The 17,862-nt window shown below is 42.4% G+C and overlaps 1 protein-coding gene across 1 annotated transcript in view; it reads left to right on the forward strand.

The window, feature by feature from the left end:
• Positions 1–1,074: 1,074 nt before the first annotated feature.
• The window catches only part of T265_05802 (hypothetical protein), a gene marked incomplete at both ends in the record, with an annotated part of 45,700 nt that continues 28,912 nt past the window's right edge, over positions 1,075–17,862 (forward strand). The window contains one exon of the mRNA XM_009170896.1: positions 1,075–1,090. Within this exon, the coding sequence (XP_009169160.1) occupies positions 1,075–1,090 (16 nt within the window). The remainder of the gene's footprint in view (positions 1,091–17,862) is intronic.

Consider the following 17,862-nt stretch of genomic DNA (forward strand, 5'->3'; position numbering starts at 1 on the left):
TACTCCAACGAAGTGACAAAATAATATGCACTGCATCATGCCCAGGGAAGAAATGGCAGAGTAAAATTTACTCCACTATGTGGAATCGGATTAATTATATTTTGATTCACTTTGTACCAGTTGTGTCTTATGTGCTGAGCTACATCACTATGACAGGGCTGGATGGTAACACTAAAGAAGGTTTTGGATTCCCAAGGCCTCAATTTGGGCTAATTAGACCACTCACTGTGTTTGTATATTTTGTCGCCCGCTTTCCTATGCACGTGGACTATCAAACACTATTCCAGAAGCAGCTGTGTTATATTTTAATCAAAGGATTCCTGGCAGCGTAAAGAATTTGCGATAGCGGTCTGGCATCTATCTTCCCATCAGCTCATTAATGAAATACATAAGGAGGTGCTTCTAGTCGTATGTGACCCAGTATTTTGCGATAAAAATTTGTACAAAGCGAGTGTACAATTTTAAATATTGCAATAGCTCAGCTGACTATCCATAAGGTTTTATGATACTCTCGCTGCATTAACTAACATTGTTCTGACAATCTGTGAAACCTTCAAAACCGTTGATTTGGAGGAAAGCCGTAAACCTAGTGCTACAGCATAAGTGAGGTCCCCATTTTCGGCCACGTATTGCCTGCCGTGGACTAGAAACAGCTGGCGTCAACGTTAAGAACATACATTCTCAACTAGATAATACATCAGAGAAATCATTTTTCAGACTATGTCTAACATCTACTACGCCATTTAAGTAAACGTCTCAAATGGGAACTTCTTATCCAGGCATTATTTCGAAGGCTGATTAGGCAGATAATAGCTTAATTGCTGAACTACGTCGAAAATTTCCAGGTAAATCCGCAATGTATTACTGAAAGTGAAACCTAGATAGCACTGCATTTCTCTTTTTTCTCGTGCCTCATCCAAGGTAATCGTTGTCTTCTCTATACTGGTGACATAGAAATGGTCTCAGATGCACTTTCCGAATAAACAGCATAAACTGTTCTGTCGTTTGTGAGAGAAATTGAATGATACTTCATATTTAGTTATAAAGCTCTCCCACCTCCATCTCATTTTAAATATGGGATTCACAACTGGTTAGTCTCGGCGATAAATTTGCCGATACATTCCAATAATAAATCCTGGTAATGTAAAGGTTTCAATCTCCAAATTATCAGGATTTCAGCTCTCTCAGTCTAATAATGACTTCCTCTTGAGTAAGCTATTTCTTCAGCAAGATACAAACTTTACCTGGTTGGTCGCCTTCGGGAGTGGTGGCCACTATATTAGCTGCGTGGGATAAAACCGTACTAACAATCTACTTTTCCAGCTAACCGTTGCAGTGAGCAGTGGATGTGTTTTCTTCGGCTTACGGTGCTTTGGAGCGTGACTAATGGGGAGGACAAGGAATGAATTATTCTTAAGGTAACAAGATCCTGTTGCTTATGAACATATCTGGACTGCATCTGGATCACAAGCACAATCTTAGTATGGTTTTCTGGACGGTTTTTCGGTCACTTGAGTGTTCAGTTTCCTCAGCAAACGAGAAACCGTTCATTTGAGATCAAGGCAGGTTGGTCAAATGAGTAGCCGAGGGTTGGTTTTCGTTATTTCTTCTGCCCTGTGTATTGCATTAAAGCTTATACCGTATTTCTTTACATTCTTCCATATGTGAAACTTCAGTTAAATACGGTTAACAACAGGGAATGCTTGGATAGAAGACGAGAGCTTCTTTTTGGTGAACGCGAAACCAATGTAGCGTGTTCTTCATAGAAAACGTTCAACCGTTAAAAGGCAACCGTGTCTTGACTATCTGTGTATTTCGCATAAATTTAGACTTACCTTATCGAAAAGCCTTGTACGTGCTTCACTGGTTGGCTTGGCCGACGACTACCTACCCTACATGAGCTACCAACACTTTCCTCCGTAGATTATCGATAGTTATTAGAACATATATCCAGAACCTCCCGAAGAATCTCATACACACATCATATTTAACCCAGCAGATTTCTCCTCGTACTTTGCAATTTTTTAGCTGGCTTATCGAACGTTTGACAAGATACAATGGGTTTGTTTGTCATAATAATTGGCAGTACAACCTCAGTGCTCCGCTGCCGCACAACCAGAATTTATTTGAAGGGAACATTGTGAAGAAAAGGTCAGAAGGGGACGGGTGAGGGAGTTAGTAGTAGCCTACCACAATCCTTCCGACGTGCCCACACCTCCAGACAGTCATTCAAGCAATCTGAATAGAAACTGACATCGATTAGTAGCTAATGAGACGCAATGAGTATCACGATGTCTTCGTCTTAGAAGGTGAGTCGTATTAAGAGCACCCAGACATTTTGCAATCTCTTACATGGCCCTCAGCCAACCCAAGGGTTGGCCACCATTCTGCTTCCGACACTCTGAAACGGGCACGGAAAACAGCATTTTCTTCGGCAACCGATTGTTCGTTGCGCGCAATGCACGACCAAACCAACGCTGATTCTGGTTCTGGATACATTATTTAATGGAAGTTCCTTTTGCACAATCGAAAACTCGCTTTCAAACCGCCTATTTACGGATTCGCTGACACCCATCGAGGAGAGCTATGGTTCTGAGACAACCATTCTCAAGAACCTGCAGATATCTCGGTTACGCTGCTCAAACAGGCCAAGTCTCACAGCCATGCAACGAAAAACCGTACTGTAGACAACCGCATACCTCCATTGAGATTACTGCAGATATTCGGTTACGCTGCTCAAACAGGCCAAGTCTCACAGCCATGCAACGAAAAACCGTACTGTAGACAACCGCATACCTCCATTGAGATTAATGGACATACCTCTTTGCCACCACACGTGATTCAATTTACTGAAGTCGCGACCTGAGCTTTACAGATTCGTGAATTGCAAGTATCGTGTAAAATGACTGCAAGTTCAGAAGTACTGCCTCGGTTTTTGTGTATGTGACGCATGCGAAGGAGGATATAACATTAGTTAACTTATCCAAAAAAATCCGCGTCTTCTTTCCTTCTTCGAAGACGAAAACGATACCATCTACGTATTTCAGAACAAGGATTTCCTCAGCAGCTATCGGAACAAAAGGGTGTTCAATACATTTCAGCGTTTGTTTTGAAACGGAGAGAGTACAAACATGGCAGACCTCTTGCATGTACGGAAGATTCTGGAGAGCTTTTTTATAGTTCCAAACGCCCGGAAATCAGAGAACTTATTATACTATTTTATACCTTTGTTGTTATGTTTGCTCATCACGAGGCTCTTTTTTGAAAGTGTGCAGTATCGTCTATTCTCTCAATTTGTCAAGGACAGTCTAGTTTACCAAATACCGGCCAGCAGATCAGAGAAGCGTTGATTGAGAATTTTAGCCCATTCGTTGAATTATGCGGATTGGTGGTCAACCGGATCAGAAGCTCAGTGATGCTTTAGAACACGTGCAGTCATGAAACTCCGAAGCCTTACGGGGTTCCAGGCCCATCATCCAGGGCTCCACTTTAGCCACAGGCTCCAGACAACTGACAGCGACTGGTCATGAAAATAGTTTTTGAATTATTTGGTCCAACGGTTGAGAGGTTTTCCTCTGTTTGAGATGGTCATACCATTTTGATCCATGATGGCCTCGCTTGCAGACGGCTTCCGGGGGCGGTTTGCACGGAACAAACGATATAATCTCCAGGCACTCCATGTTTTCTGACCCTCTTTCAAGCCCAAGTTCGCGGTCGGCTCGCATGCTCACTTTCACTTGACGTCCGATAATTTGTCAGACCAAATTATCTTCGGGACCGGCCCGCACATTTCTCCGGCATTCAAGCAGTGACAACTTCTTGTATGGTACCTTATGCCTGAGCAGGCCTGGTAGAACCGTGCAACAGGAAAAGCCACCAGCACTGTGAAATAACGCGGCAGTCTCCTTTCAGCATGAATGCACATCTGATGGCGAAGCATTTGGAACAGACTCTTGAAGAAGATTCTGTAAAATTCCTCAGAATCCGGATTTGCCGGTCTTAGTTTCTAAGCAACTTGTCCGCACCCTACGCGAAAACGAAGACAGAAATCTGAATGAGTGCGTTGGAAGAATCCGCAAATGTCATCCAGAACGAGTGACTATCATTTACTGATTCACCCCATCGGCAACTGATTACTATGTGACGAATTTGAGTTTGTAGGCGGCACGCTTCTGGAAGACAGACAAGCTTGATAAAGGAAGCTACTCAAAAGGTTGCTGAAAACTCTTCGACATGCCACGACAGGTTTCGTCCTTCTTGGGGCTCATCAGGTAGGCGCAGTCCCCGAGTTTCCGTCAACCTTATGATCTGCTTGAACCAAGACGAGCTTGGTTATTTTGAAAGTTAGTGCTGCACACAACAGCATACAAACCAGCTAAAGCACTGGTTCGACAGTGTTCTTAGGTACGAAGTTCGGTTCGTGTCGCCTTCGAAAATGAGTCTCAGATGAGCTGCGCTTGCTGACTGGCGCATTCAGATATCCGGTGTAACAGGGCGCTCAAGTCCTGTTGGAGCGTAAGTAGACATAGCGAACCGAAAGCGATCAACTTTCCCCTTGTGAGACTCCTTCACATATGTTGCCAGATGAACTGCCCTTATGTGACTATTAACGAGTATCCAGGCAAGCAAGGATCCTCCATACAGCAGCAGCCTCTGAACCACCAGAGGTACCCAGAAAGAAGCGAGTGAACAGTGATCAAGCAGTTGTCTCAAACACTGTGTTTTCATCTTAAATCCTTGTTTCTCATACACAGCACACATCAATTTCAAGCGAGTAATGTGTGAGATAAAAAGCGGGTTGCCTCCAAGTGCAAATAGTGAAAGCGGCCGGATAGACGTGGTGTCAAGGATTGAAGATGAATCTGCCTGAGTATATCAGCGCCGGATAACGCACAGGCGCTACCGTCACAACTGAGGAAGGACGGACGTCTCAAATGGCCGGCTTACAGGGAGAGAGTTATTAATGGGGTGGGAGGAAAGGAAAGTATTTGAAAAAGAAAACAGGGAAGCAGCAGCAGCCTGTTTCCACTCGTTTTCCCTGCTATGTGCACCAAGCAGGGCGGCGCGGCTGATGGCCCCACGCGACGTTTGATGTGGAATTATTCGTATGTGTATTCACTGGTTGAACGGAGGGTGCGATAATGCCAAGGCGCTAACAGCGAGCCAGGAGGACGATTAGGGTCCTCGACAAAATCTAAGAAATCTGACTGCAATGTAAAGACGTTTGGAGGGGAAGTAAGTACACTGCCACTTTTACGTGTTCCAGATCCAAACTTGAAGGCCGAAAGACCATGCTAATCATGCCTCTAACCACTGACTGACATGGTATGAGAAAGTGCGAGTGTCGCACGGATACCCCCAGTTTGATTCAGTAAGTAACACTTGCAAGGGGAGATGGTGTTGACTTGAGGCTTAAATAAACATTTTATTCACGATCAATACTACGGTTTCCGTCACAATAAGGGAAAGTAATCCGCTGAGGAGACTTTTGATTCACCTCAGTCATGAAACACGCTTCGTGTTACCTATTTGGTTCACAGACAACCCAACAAGGCGACATATTTGGATTTCTCAGTATATCTGTTTTCAAATGATCATGAAGACGAGCTTGGTTATTTTGAAAGTTAGTGCTGCACACAACAGCATACAAACCAGCTAAAGCACTGGTTCGACAGTGTTCTTAGGTACGAAGTTCGGTTCGTGTCGCCTTCGAAAATGAGTCTCAGATGAGCTGCGCTTGCTGACTGGCGCATTCAGATATCCGGTGTAACAGGGCGCTCAAGTCCTGTTGGAGCGTAAGTAGACATAGCGAACCGAAAGCGATCAACTTTCCCCTTGTGAGACTCCTTCACATATGTTGCCAGATGAACTGCCCTTATGTGACTATTAACGAGTATCCAGGCAAGCAAGGATCCTCCATACAGCAGCAGCCTCTGAACCACCAGAGGTACCCAGAAAGAAGCGAGTGAACAGTGATCAAGCAGTTGTCTCAAACACTGTGTTTTCATCTTAAATCCTTGTTTCTCATACACAGCACACATCAATTTCAAGCGAGTAATGTGTGAGATAAAAAGCGGGTTGCCTCCAAGTGCAAATAGTGAAAGCGGCCGGATAGACGTGGTGTCAAGGATTGAAGATGAATCTGCCTGAGTATATCAGCGCCGGATAACGCACAGGCGCTACCGTCACAACTGAGGAAGGACGGACGTCTCAAATGGCCGGCTTACAGGGAGAGAGTTATTAATGGGGTGGGAGGAAAGGAAAGTATTTGAAAAAGAAAACAGGGAAGCAGCAGCAGCCTGTTTCCACTCGTTTTCCCTGCTATGTGCACCAAGCAGGGCGGCGCGGCTGATGGCCCCACGCGACGTTTGATGTGGAATTATTCGTATGTGTATTCACTGGTTGAACGGAGGGTGCGATAATGCCAAGGCGCTAACAGCGAGCCAGGAGGACGATTAGGGTCCTCGACAAAATCTAAGAAATCTGACTGCAATGTAAAGACGTTTGGAGGGGAAGTAAGTACACTGCCACTTTTACGTGTTCCAGATCCAAACTTGAAGGCCGAAAGACCATGCTAATCATGCCTCTAACCACTGACTGACATGGTATGAGAAAGTGCGAGTGTCGCACGGATACCCCCAGTTTGATTCAGTAAGTAACACTTGCAAGGGGAGATGGTGTTGACTTGAGGCTTAAATAAACATTTTATTCACGATCAATACTACGGTTTCCGTCACAATAAGGGAAAGTAATCCGCTGAGGAGACTTTTGATTCACCTCAGTCATGAAACACGCTTCGTGTTACCTATTTGGTTCACAGACAACCCAACAAGGCGACATATTTGGATTTCTCAGTATATCTGTTTTCAAATGATCATGAAACCCCAGAAACGCCAGTTCCATTCAAATTCGATACAAGCCTGATGAAAAGTTCAGGACTTCGTCTCTCAAATGAGATCCCGACAACCTGAGCGGTCATCCGATTAATAAGCAGAATTTTATCATTGGATACTGGTAAAAAGACTACGTACCAATTCAACAGAACCGTGAAACCGCGATTCTTGAAGCTGAAGTACGTCGCGAACAATGGATCCAACGGATTATATTGCTAAAAATCATCCCACTTTAGATACTCTGATAATCGAAAGTGCTGTGCGGTAGTGCTTTTAAGTCCAAACCGCAGAGTAGCTAAATGAAATTCATTACCTTGTTTCTGAGCATGATCATCAGTTCAAGTGTGGACAACGGCTAAATTCCAACAACCGGTTTACATATGAACACACTTTTCTCGACTGCAAATGCCGTGTCAAAATTCTACATGAATTCGGGGCTGAGAGGACTATCAGGCTTGGTTTTAGTTTAGGTACCAGTGCATCCAAATGGAAATTAATTGTAAATGCTCATCCTTACGAACCGCTTCCTCTAGTCCACAAGAGTTTGAAAACTATGACGAATATGTCCATATTTTAAGGGTAGCTTTAATATGCATAATTCTTTTCGCTTTCGTGAATTACCCTGGATTTGCCTGATACCAGTCACTGATAATTTGCAACAACTTGAAATTCGCAAATATTTACAAGGAAGTACGACCCTCATTGATGAAAAAATTCATTCGATGTTGCATAATAATAATGCTATTCGGGCTTCGTTAAAGTTCTCTCTGCATCGCGCTTGTCTTCGTTGTGCATTCGCGCAATCATTCTGGTTCAACACATCCCGCAACTACGCGTTCGCAGCATTCGTGATGCCACCCAACCGGAAGGCCCTGACAGATGGATCAGTAAATCGACAAAACCAGGACAGTCATGGGGTCGTTTTTTTCAGGCGCCGGGCCAACCACACACGTGGTTGAATCGTGAAAACGTTTGCTTGCTAAGGTCCACTTATTCTCGAGTGTCTATCATCTAACGACTGGGAATTGGTCAGCCGGTGGTCCAGCACGTCAGGTGACCGGCCACCAAGCTCCCACGCGTGCTCCATAATCGATGGAACAGGAGTTAATCTCTGACGTTCTTGGTGCGGACAAACCCAAGCAATCTCCCACTGAAGCTTAAACTGCAAGTGGCTGCAAGGCTAGCTCAACGGACAGCATTGCTGGACGAATGAGTATTCAACCAATTTCGATTGCTAATTCAGTACCGAAAATCATCACACCCAACATTTTAACCCAAGGCGACGGCCCTCATTCTGAAGTTAATTGTGATCCGGTTATAACGCATCTTGTTTGACACCGAGACATGGAAAACTTAGACTGCACTGGTGTGTCCCATTCACATAGCAGTCTAATTTCAAAAATTAAAGACATCAAGTGCCAAAAGTCAGCGTTTATTCATGCGGCAGCATTCGCCCGGAAATTTCCAAGAAAACAATGCCGTGATATTAGGATAGAATTTTGAGCATGCACGTCACTATTTTGCACTGTGCTTCACCGAGCCCGCCAAAACATCGATCACGTTTATTTTGGTGGCCCTCCAGCCGGCAAATTTCAGCTCAGACACACTGGGGATTGGCCAAAAATCATGTTACTGCGCATTCGAAGGTGTGAGTAATCCGTGGTATGCGTACCCCGCATGTTGCGCATATCAATGTCTTTGTCACCGCACCACGTCTATCCATCGTCTTCTGGATATTTCGTGTGTTTTTCAGCATTGGGGAACCTCGAATCCTTGAATCCCATACCTGCGTTGTCGGTTACCCTCCACGACTCTCTTCCAACTGCCACGAAATCCACTGATCGAAAATGGGAAATACGTTTATCCAAATTATATGAAAACTTTCTGTGTAGCGTAGATTCTGACTTGTCTTCCTGTGCTTTGAGGCAGCGTCCGTACTCACATAAATGCAGTTATACCGGTGATCGCGGAGAATTGTTTTCTTCTGTACTCACACGTATGTCGCAGCAAATAGCGCGACTGTAACTCACGGGTGTCTCATGATGTAAAAGAATTCTGTCGTTCGTCTTACAGACTGTTTTTAACTGCATTAGTCGGAATCTAGGGCCTTGGTCACTAGTCCTTGTGCCCCGTAGGATTATTGCAAAAGCACAGCTTGGCCACCGAGAGCAAAAGTGGTTANNGCGTGGCCACCGAGAGAAAAAGTGGTTATATATATATATATATATATATATATATATATATATATGCGTCTGCGTTCGTGCGTCTGCAAGAGGTCTCTAACCATAGACTGAATTTTATGTGCGACCGAAATGCTCCCAGAACCATCTCCAGTAATCTTAACGTTATTTACAGGTTTACATTAAATTAGTTCATTGATGACTGCCAGTTAAGCATCTTAAATACATCATGTGGACTGCACCCATAACCGAGTAGATGTAAAGTGAGCCGCCTAATATTGCCCTTTGAACAGAATGAATCAGTATTAATAGCGCGGCTGAAAATCACTCCCTATGCAACGGATTTTCTGCATGATCTACTGCATAGAATTCCTGTGATTGATGCATGTCCCATTTTATCACGTTGAGCGACGAACGTGGGAACAGTATTAGATCAACCCCGCATATTCACTCGTTCTTTTGTTTCAAAATCCACAAATATATGACCAGATTGAAGGGAAATTTCAAGCATCGTAAAGCATACATATGTTCGTACTGTCGTAGAACCGACAAGGAGAGGGAGACTTACCACCGACTTCTCCACTCTTGTAGCTCCATCCTGTCTCCCAGTCCTGAGCACGGTTTTCCGTATCCCAAGAAGGAAACTTTTCGACGTGAGAGTTGGAAGCTGAAACGGTCAAGTTCGCAATGATCTAGTATAGTGTTCCAACAGGTCTGAGAACCATTACCACCCAAAAACTATCCTCATTTGCTTTAGAGGGCAGGAAAAAGGATTTTTCTCACCCGGCGTCGTACAGACGGCCCATGAGACAAATTAATCACACAAGTTGGCTACTTATGAGTAACTTAATGGATGTGCCCATGTGGCACACCTAACTATACCGAAATCTTTAGGCCTGTATTTACTGTAGGACTGTTGCGCCACTTTGTGGTTAATCCACGAAAAGTTCCCCTCTCGTTGGAAGTAAGTGGGTGGATCTAGTGAGCAGGGAAGCTAAATATGTTATCCGCAAGTTATCCTGAACTCACTGAATAGATTAGTTGTCTTTATCTTCCGATACACGTGCGTTGGAATCATACTGCGAAAGAGTTGCTATATGCCACTGTATCCGTGCAAATAATCAGTACGGTGCTTTCAAGATGCCGTTCAACATTGTTTTAATTCAGCTTTTCAATGAGAATGAGAATAGTAGGCATACACACTGAGTCAAGGAATTTTCATCAAGAAAATAAGGCGTATAGTTTTTTCTTAATGCAAGACAATACACCTTAGATTAAGGAAAATTCCTCGACAGCTCACGACCTACTCGCTCACCTTGAGGGCTCTTAAGGTATGTAGTATTCCAGATTTCCAGCCAACATTGTGTTCTACACGAATGTCATGTTGTACGCATTCATTTGCAAATTAACTTGGTGGTCAGTCTGTTGTCGAAAAAATATACCGTGACATCTGGATTATTGTGCCTGCTGAAATATCAAACCACCCTACTCCAGGACATTATGTTAAAGAATATCATGATGAAGAGAATCAGCTGGGGCTCAGTTGATTCTTCCGTTGGAACCATGCTCGTTTGTAAATTAGTGGCTTTTCCGAAGCTGTATGCTTATTAATGAAATGCTGTTTTTCTTATCTCCATATGAGAACCTGAAAGGCCTCACATTCATCAGTCAGCTGATCAGCAACTTCCTGTTTGAACCAGAAGACAACCTCTAGTTTACTGTCAAACCTCATCTTTTACACTAAACCAAAATTTAAAAAATAAATACATTCACAAACCCACTTGTATTAACAGCAATGAACAAGACAGCTACATGGTCCCGAATCAGTGTCACGAACAAAAACCTGGGGTTACGCTGAAATTATTCTTCGCATTCAGATATCTTTGTGCCGCACAGTCTGAGCGAATCGTTTCAATCATTTGGTTTGGGAAAAAGGTCAGAGGGAGCTGACATAGAGTGTTAAGTATCCAAGTATCGTGTTCGGAAGTTCCTATTAACTTCAACATGTCTACTTCAACAATACTCCGTTGTCTCTAAGTGATAAGCCTATTGTAATCAGACATTCCTTGACAAATATCTGCCAACATGTGCGCACAGGTTAAAAATGTGGAGTCTTAACATGAAGTGCATCTCGCAGAGATAAATATGTTTATCGCCATTCCACCTTGAAAGTATTAACCATGAAACAGAATAATACTTTAATATGAATTCAACAGTTTTGGACGCATTCTTTGGAAAAGGCGAAAATTGGTGGCCAAAAGATCAAGCAACGTATCTTAAGACCAAAAACATATCAAAGCTGTTATTTTCGATTTCTCTGCTGCTGCCTAGGACCTATGCAGAAAGGACACATTCTATCCGGACTATCGGTAAAAGTCATACTTGTTACACTCAATAACTTATAGTTGATACAACCAGTGATTTAGGCTAGTATTTGAGGCTGGCAAATGGTTGTTCAGCCATGCCTGACTCAACGTCTGTACAAAAATTTCTATGCAGGAATCTAAGGCTCATAAATATGAATGCCGATTGCCTCTCTTATGAATTTTGACATCGCGACTTGTGCTTCAAAATGTGGCTTAAAATCGGCTAAAACATCAACCGTGTGTCCAGTCTCATGAATACGGAAAAACTGACTGCTAACTTTGATCACTAGCCCCTCTGTCAAGAGATTGGTATACACTAACACGAAGCTTCATCAGTGTGCTCAAAAACAGCTTCGTAATTTAACCCATATGGCTCTATCCGTAGAAGAATATAAACTCAGAAACGCACTTTGAAGTGGTCTGGTGAGGAATTTTGTCCTTCAGTTTTTGTCGTGAAAAGATGTAACTCTATAGGCCCCATTAAAACACCCTAAATAACCGACGTATGAAGATACTTATTTCAAGCATTTTAGGAAGACTGCGTGCACAGGCACACGCTTCTCGGTAAGCTTCAGTGGTTCATACTGTTGCGGATTCGTAAGGCCATCACCCTTTATCTACTTGAATTTATTTCGACCGATCCACTATTACACCATAGTCAAAGCATTATCCCATTACCTCAGGCAGAGTTCGGTGTAGTTATGGTTTTATTTACCGAACACTATAGTTACGATATCTTCCGATTCAGCCCGTTGAAACAAAAACTGTAACGGTAACTGAATGAATTTGTTCAGCATTTAATCGGTCCATTCAAAGGGTTGACTTGAAAATATTTCAGTGACATAGAACATACCGAAAAAAACTTCCATAATATGAATATTTTCTGATGCAGTCTGAGTTTTTAATCGATGACTTCATACTCCACTCTTTTAACGGCGGATATTGATTTCTTTTCGTGCGGAAACCTACACACGACATACAATTGACGTAGGCTTCTAACTTTATTAAAAATTTTCGGCTTAACCTGGATGTCCGTGGCATACCGAGTGTGAAGTAGGTGTTATTGGTCAATGTTCATATTAAGTGCAACAGATCCCTAATCATCGGAGTATCCTTCAGAATCGCGTGAGGTTGGAAAAAGTTCTTGCAGGTCGCTGGTTACCAGCTCCCTAGCACACTAAAACTCGCGTGCTTAACTAAGCAACGGGCCATGTCGTACGTATACATTGGACGCAAAAGCGAGTTCGATGATCTCTCGTAGTTGAGGTTCTGCAAAATCGGAAGCTGAAAGCCGCATGACCTAACTCTGCTTCATTCAGTTGCGGTGTCTTTATCTGGACAAAATTCGTAATACACTAAATTTCTATGGTTAGCCATAGAAAGGCCGACAATACTTCAATAAACAGAAGAAGATGCCGAAATAGTCACGTATGAAATGTTCTTTCTTGCTCTCAATTGTTGTACCTTTGGTCTCGAAAAAATTGCGTTTAAGCCTGCTTAGCGAAAAACCTGCTTGAAATTTTTACGCTATTTGCAATTCAAAATCTACTAAGCTTGGTAACTTGCCGTCCGTACTCAATTTCCCTATTTCCTGAGTTTCCTGTGTCGAAAAATCCCTTTAAAAGGCGCCTCATCAAAAACAATTTTACAGCTATATTTCCCTTCGACAAAGCAGCCCACAGAAGCAGTAGGAAAACACTCCATTACTTAGATCAAATGATCTGTCACTCAAGAAAATACTACAACGGAAATGCTTCACGCCGTTCTTCAGCCCTCTGTACTTACTCTGTTGAACTGTGTTTTTACGAACCGTTGAAATTCGTCACACCTGTCATGTGAATTAAGGACAACCAATCTGAAAGATAGGCTAAAACAAAAATTAACAATTCAACATCCAACTCACTATCACTTCGGCCAATCTGAGGCCAATTTTATGCAACTTCGTCACTAGTTCTGTGCTTTTTGTAGGCACGGATGGCCGTTTTTGTTAAGTACTAGAAGCGTTGCTTCGTAAGGATTTCCCACTTTCGTGATTTCAATCCTACTTCAGCTGAATAGTAGGAGAAAAATCGGTTCCCAATGCGTGAGAGAACACTGGCTTACCACCGTCATACAGGTTCATCAACTCATGCAATGAGGTAGAAGAGGACATCACAGTTAAAGCACTTGTTCTCAACTTCTATTAAACGCAACTCAACTTGGCAAACTGTCTTTGATAAAGATGAATTTCTCTTCGTGTTTTTCTAGTAATCACCAAATATTTTAAATCATGTCAAGATTAGGCAACAACATGATTTCTTCAACTAAGGTAAACTGAAACGTACTAAATAAATATTGCTCTTGTGTTCTTATTGAGGTTTTGAGCCTTCATATTTACCCTAGAAATAAAGCCAGGCCCTGAAGTGGTAGAAAACTATGAAGATTTCCAATGGAAAGTTCACCTAACGATAAAAGTTTAGGACATTTGTTTACTTTGCAAGAGCAAAGAACGCTGGAATAGTACCTGAAGATGCGAGATGTATATCGTTTCTATTATCCAATTCGAGTCACTTCTCTCTAGTATTCTGCATCCAGTTGAAAAATCTCTACTTGCATTAGGAACTTGGTATAAACTTTGAGGACAGCCATCCTTGAGTGAAACTGCTGAATCTCTCACTTTTCAGTAAAACACCGTCATCTTTGACAGAGGGGTTGAATGCACTTCTTACTCGTTCAAATCTTGGCCTCCTAGATTGTAGTTTGCATTGCAATCTCAACTGTACCACCACATTCATTTTTTCTTCGACAGGAGCTAATTTCCTACCCTTAGGCATCACTAAATCCGTTTTACAAGTAATGTTTACAGTTACACGTCCCGTCGATTGTGTCTATCTCCTGAATCCAGGTGAGACTTTAGGCAGCCCAGATGCCATGTACGAAATTCAGCGAATGGCCCCTGCCTATACTACTTCCTTTCGTTTTTCGTATTCATGGGCGTTGTGCAGTCTTCTAGTGAGGCACTGCACTAACTTTGTTTCATGAGTGAGAAGCTTTTGGGCTCAAATGACAACTGTTAAATTTTAATCCCCTCCCATTTTTCTCAAAATCTTTGAGACAACTCTTAGAAAAGATCCGTGTGTTCCTAAGTTCGATACCAACCAGAATGATTGCGAAAATGTATTTCAGTGGCCTTTCAACGACTTTTATGGTGACCAGTCTGATCATTTGCATCACGTCAGTTTGTTTATTCAAGACTTCTTTAAAGAGACCAAATAGCTTCAACGCTCTTGATTGAATGTGACAGTGTCTCCCCGCGAAACTGCCGGTTTACGGCGTGCCTTTCTGTTCAACCTGATTGAAGACCTCATTACGTCTTAAACAGTATAATTTCGTCTTGGGAGCACCACGTCATAAGTCCGTGGAATTATGCATGGAGTTCCACAATGCTTCTCTCCGCCCAACCTTTACTTAGTATTCATGAACTGTTTAATTTCACTCACCTCTGCTTTGTTGGACAGTGCTATACTTCACGACTCTCATAGCTGCCACTCCCAGTGGTCTGTATGCGATGACGATAACGTGCACAGCATAGGAAGCTTGAACGTTTGCGTCTTCATGGTTGGAGTTTTGAGTTTATCAAATGCAGTTGCCACCAGCCCTAACAAAGCTCGCTCTTTACTCTTACTTGTTATTACTCTTACTCTTATTTGTTTTCCTCTTTCTCAATCAACTTCCGACAATACTCCCATGTCCAACTAGCATGACCTCTCTACTGATCGAATCTTCGTTACTTTCCACAAGTTTTCTCTACATTTCCAAAACGCCCATGATCTACACATTTTAATTTTATATCATGGAGTAGCCTTGTCCTGCTCCGCATTTGCTCCCGGACCAATTTTCGCGGCCATATGCACACTTTGCTACCCCTTCTACGCTGATTAATGGTTTGAAAATCTCTTCCTACACTCGGGATATTACCTTCTTCTTGATGCTTATGTGGCAGTAAATGTTCGTCATATTCAGGTCCGTTTATCATATCATTCTCCTTTGCAGCCGCCTTTTCGAAGTTACTCTCCCCGCTTTGTTTCTCAAGAACCGCATAACTGCAAAGACTCCCATAGTTAATATTCTCAGCTCCCTGCAGCCTCTAATAGTGCATGAATAGCGTGGCTACCCACTAGTTTGTTTATGTCAGGATTCTGTGCTCTCTATTTTTTGGTCTTTTGGAGGTTCCTCCATGTGTTTCCTCCTAGCGGTTATACCACTACAGCTATCTACTGCATAGTAAGTCGTTTTATATCACTCTGCATGCGACGTGTTTGCTGTTGTATTCCGCCATCCTCTTTGAAAGTTTCTATTCAGTCCCGTCTATATGCTACCACAGCATCAACTGAACAGCTAAACATACGAGANTCTATTTTTTGGTCTTTTGGAGGTTCCTCCATGTGTTTCCTCCTAGCGGTTATACCACTACAGCTATCTACTGCATAGTAAGTCGTTTTATATCACTCTGCATGCGACGTGTTTGCTGTTGTATTCCGCCATCCTCTTTGAAAGTTTCTATTCAGTCCCGTCTATATGCTACCGCAGCCTCAACTGAACCGCTAAACAATACGAGAGGCAGATTGATCGCACGCATTCTCAGGTTGGTGTTAGAAGTGAATTCTCCTAATCGCATGCACTAAGTGTTCTTATGCTGTCTGCCAGAACTAACCGCTACCCTCAACTCAGTACGCGACCGACATTGTAAAGGCTTTCCCTCAGTTGCCGAAATTTCAGGAACAAAAACAAGTTAACGCTCACTAAAGTCATTCTCAAGGATAATTTGTCTGAAGAAACGCACGGAATGAGCACTTTCAGAAGCACCGACGGACTATGTATAAATTCTCTCACTGTTACCCAGCATCGGTAGTTTACCAAACGGAAAATGTGTCCTTGGTATGTCAAACCATTAACAATAACCTGACGGTTGGTGTGATTTGTGTACCCTTTAGGGCACCACAGACGCAAAACTAGCTGCCATCATGCCAATATAAATGTCGAAACTGCCGAATACCCGAACAGACTTGCATGAAAGAACGCAATTTCAAAGAAAGAAAAAATAGGGCGTGAGGATTTCCTTTCAGCTCTAGTTTCGTCGAAGGGATTCACGTTGATCCCACATGTAAATACAAAAATAACAGGGACCATTATCGTGTATAATATTCGTGTGAATTTGCCAGGGTGTATTCTGGATGCAAACCATAAACAGATTTTGTAGCGGTTTAGAGCAAAACTGGCATTAGTACGTAGGAGGCAAGTGAAAATTCATCGACATCTTTGGGGATGCAGAGAATAAATGAAATTATTGATACATTTCTCGGAGTAAACATTTTCTTGATGCAATCATACATATTTTACGACCGCTTATTTTGGAGATAGCTATCATCGTTGGTCCCCTATTTATCGCTCAACCAGAACAAAATGTATTCAGCAAGATACCTCATGGAAACAATCATAACAAAGGGAACTGTGATTAAATGTTTAACGCTGAATAAGGGTTCGACTTTGTGAGCCAACATTTAGTGCAGCAAAATGGATTAAATTACCAACAATAGAGGATGCTATGCTGGAGCGTTTATATTAGAGGTGAACTAGTGTTCAAATGTCAGCCAGTAGAGTGTAAGAAAATTCAGTTACCCACTGATAAATGTCTTCGTTTTGGTGTGATTCTCAAACACTAGTGCACAAAGTGTGCATAAAACAGGGTAGTCAACCAAGCTCATCACAAAAATCGATCCACGCCTGTTTCGACACGCCACTAGTCTTAGGTACAAAATAATTCAAACTTTACATCAGAATTGCACTGTGCTTGTCTTGTACACACAAAGCGGATGGCCCACAGCGCGGTAGGACCAGAAGCGACGTATGCACACAAACACGAGTTGCGACAAAACAAAATTCGGCAAACTAATCAACTTCGAATTCTCGCTTAATTATTTCCTGGATGCGCCTCACTGTTTTATGATGCTCAATTAGCATAAAAGCGTGGTGGAAGCTCTTTTCAGGATTCCGCAAGGACAGAGACAGAACAGATTCAAAACTGCTGCTTGCATTTTGAATAAATACCAGCATTAGTTTACGAAAATGGTTCATTCTGTCAAATTTTTCGTCTCCGGAAACTTTATTGCTTATTTCGATGGTTAGTAATTTTGTACTCGAAATGTACATACATAATCAGTTTAGTGTGATTTGTGTTTCTGTGAGCTGGGTTCACCAAAGTTTATTTCTGGATACCACAAAAGTACCAGTGTATCATCTCAACTGAAATATATTTTCGCCACCTAGGCTTGAATCAAAACATCATGAAAATTTAAGAGAAGTACTGCAGAAGAGTCAAAATACGTATAGATTTCAAGATGTTAGAAGCGTATCCTACGATGCACTACGGCATGGTAAAACATA

The sequence above is a fragment of the Opisthorchis viverrini genome (genome assembly GCF_000715545.1).
Source record: "Opisthorchis viverrini unplaced genomic scaffold opera_v5_114, whole genome shotgun sequence".
Classification (NCBI taxonomy): domain Eukaryota; kingdom Metazoa; phylum Platyhelminthes; class Trematoda; order Opisthorchiida; family Opisthorchiidae; genus Opisthorchis; species Opisthorchis viverrini.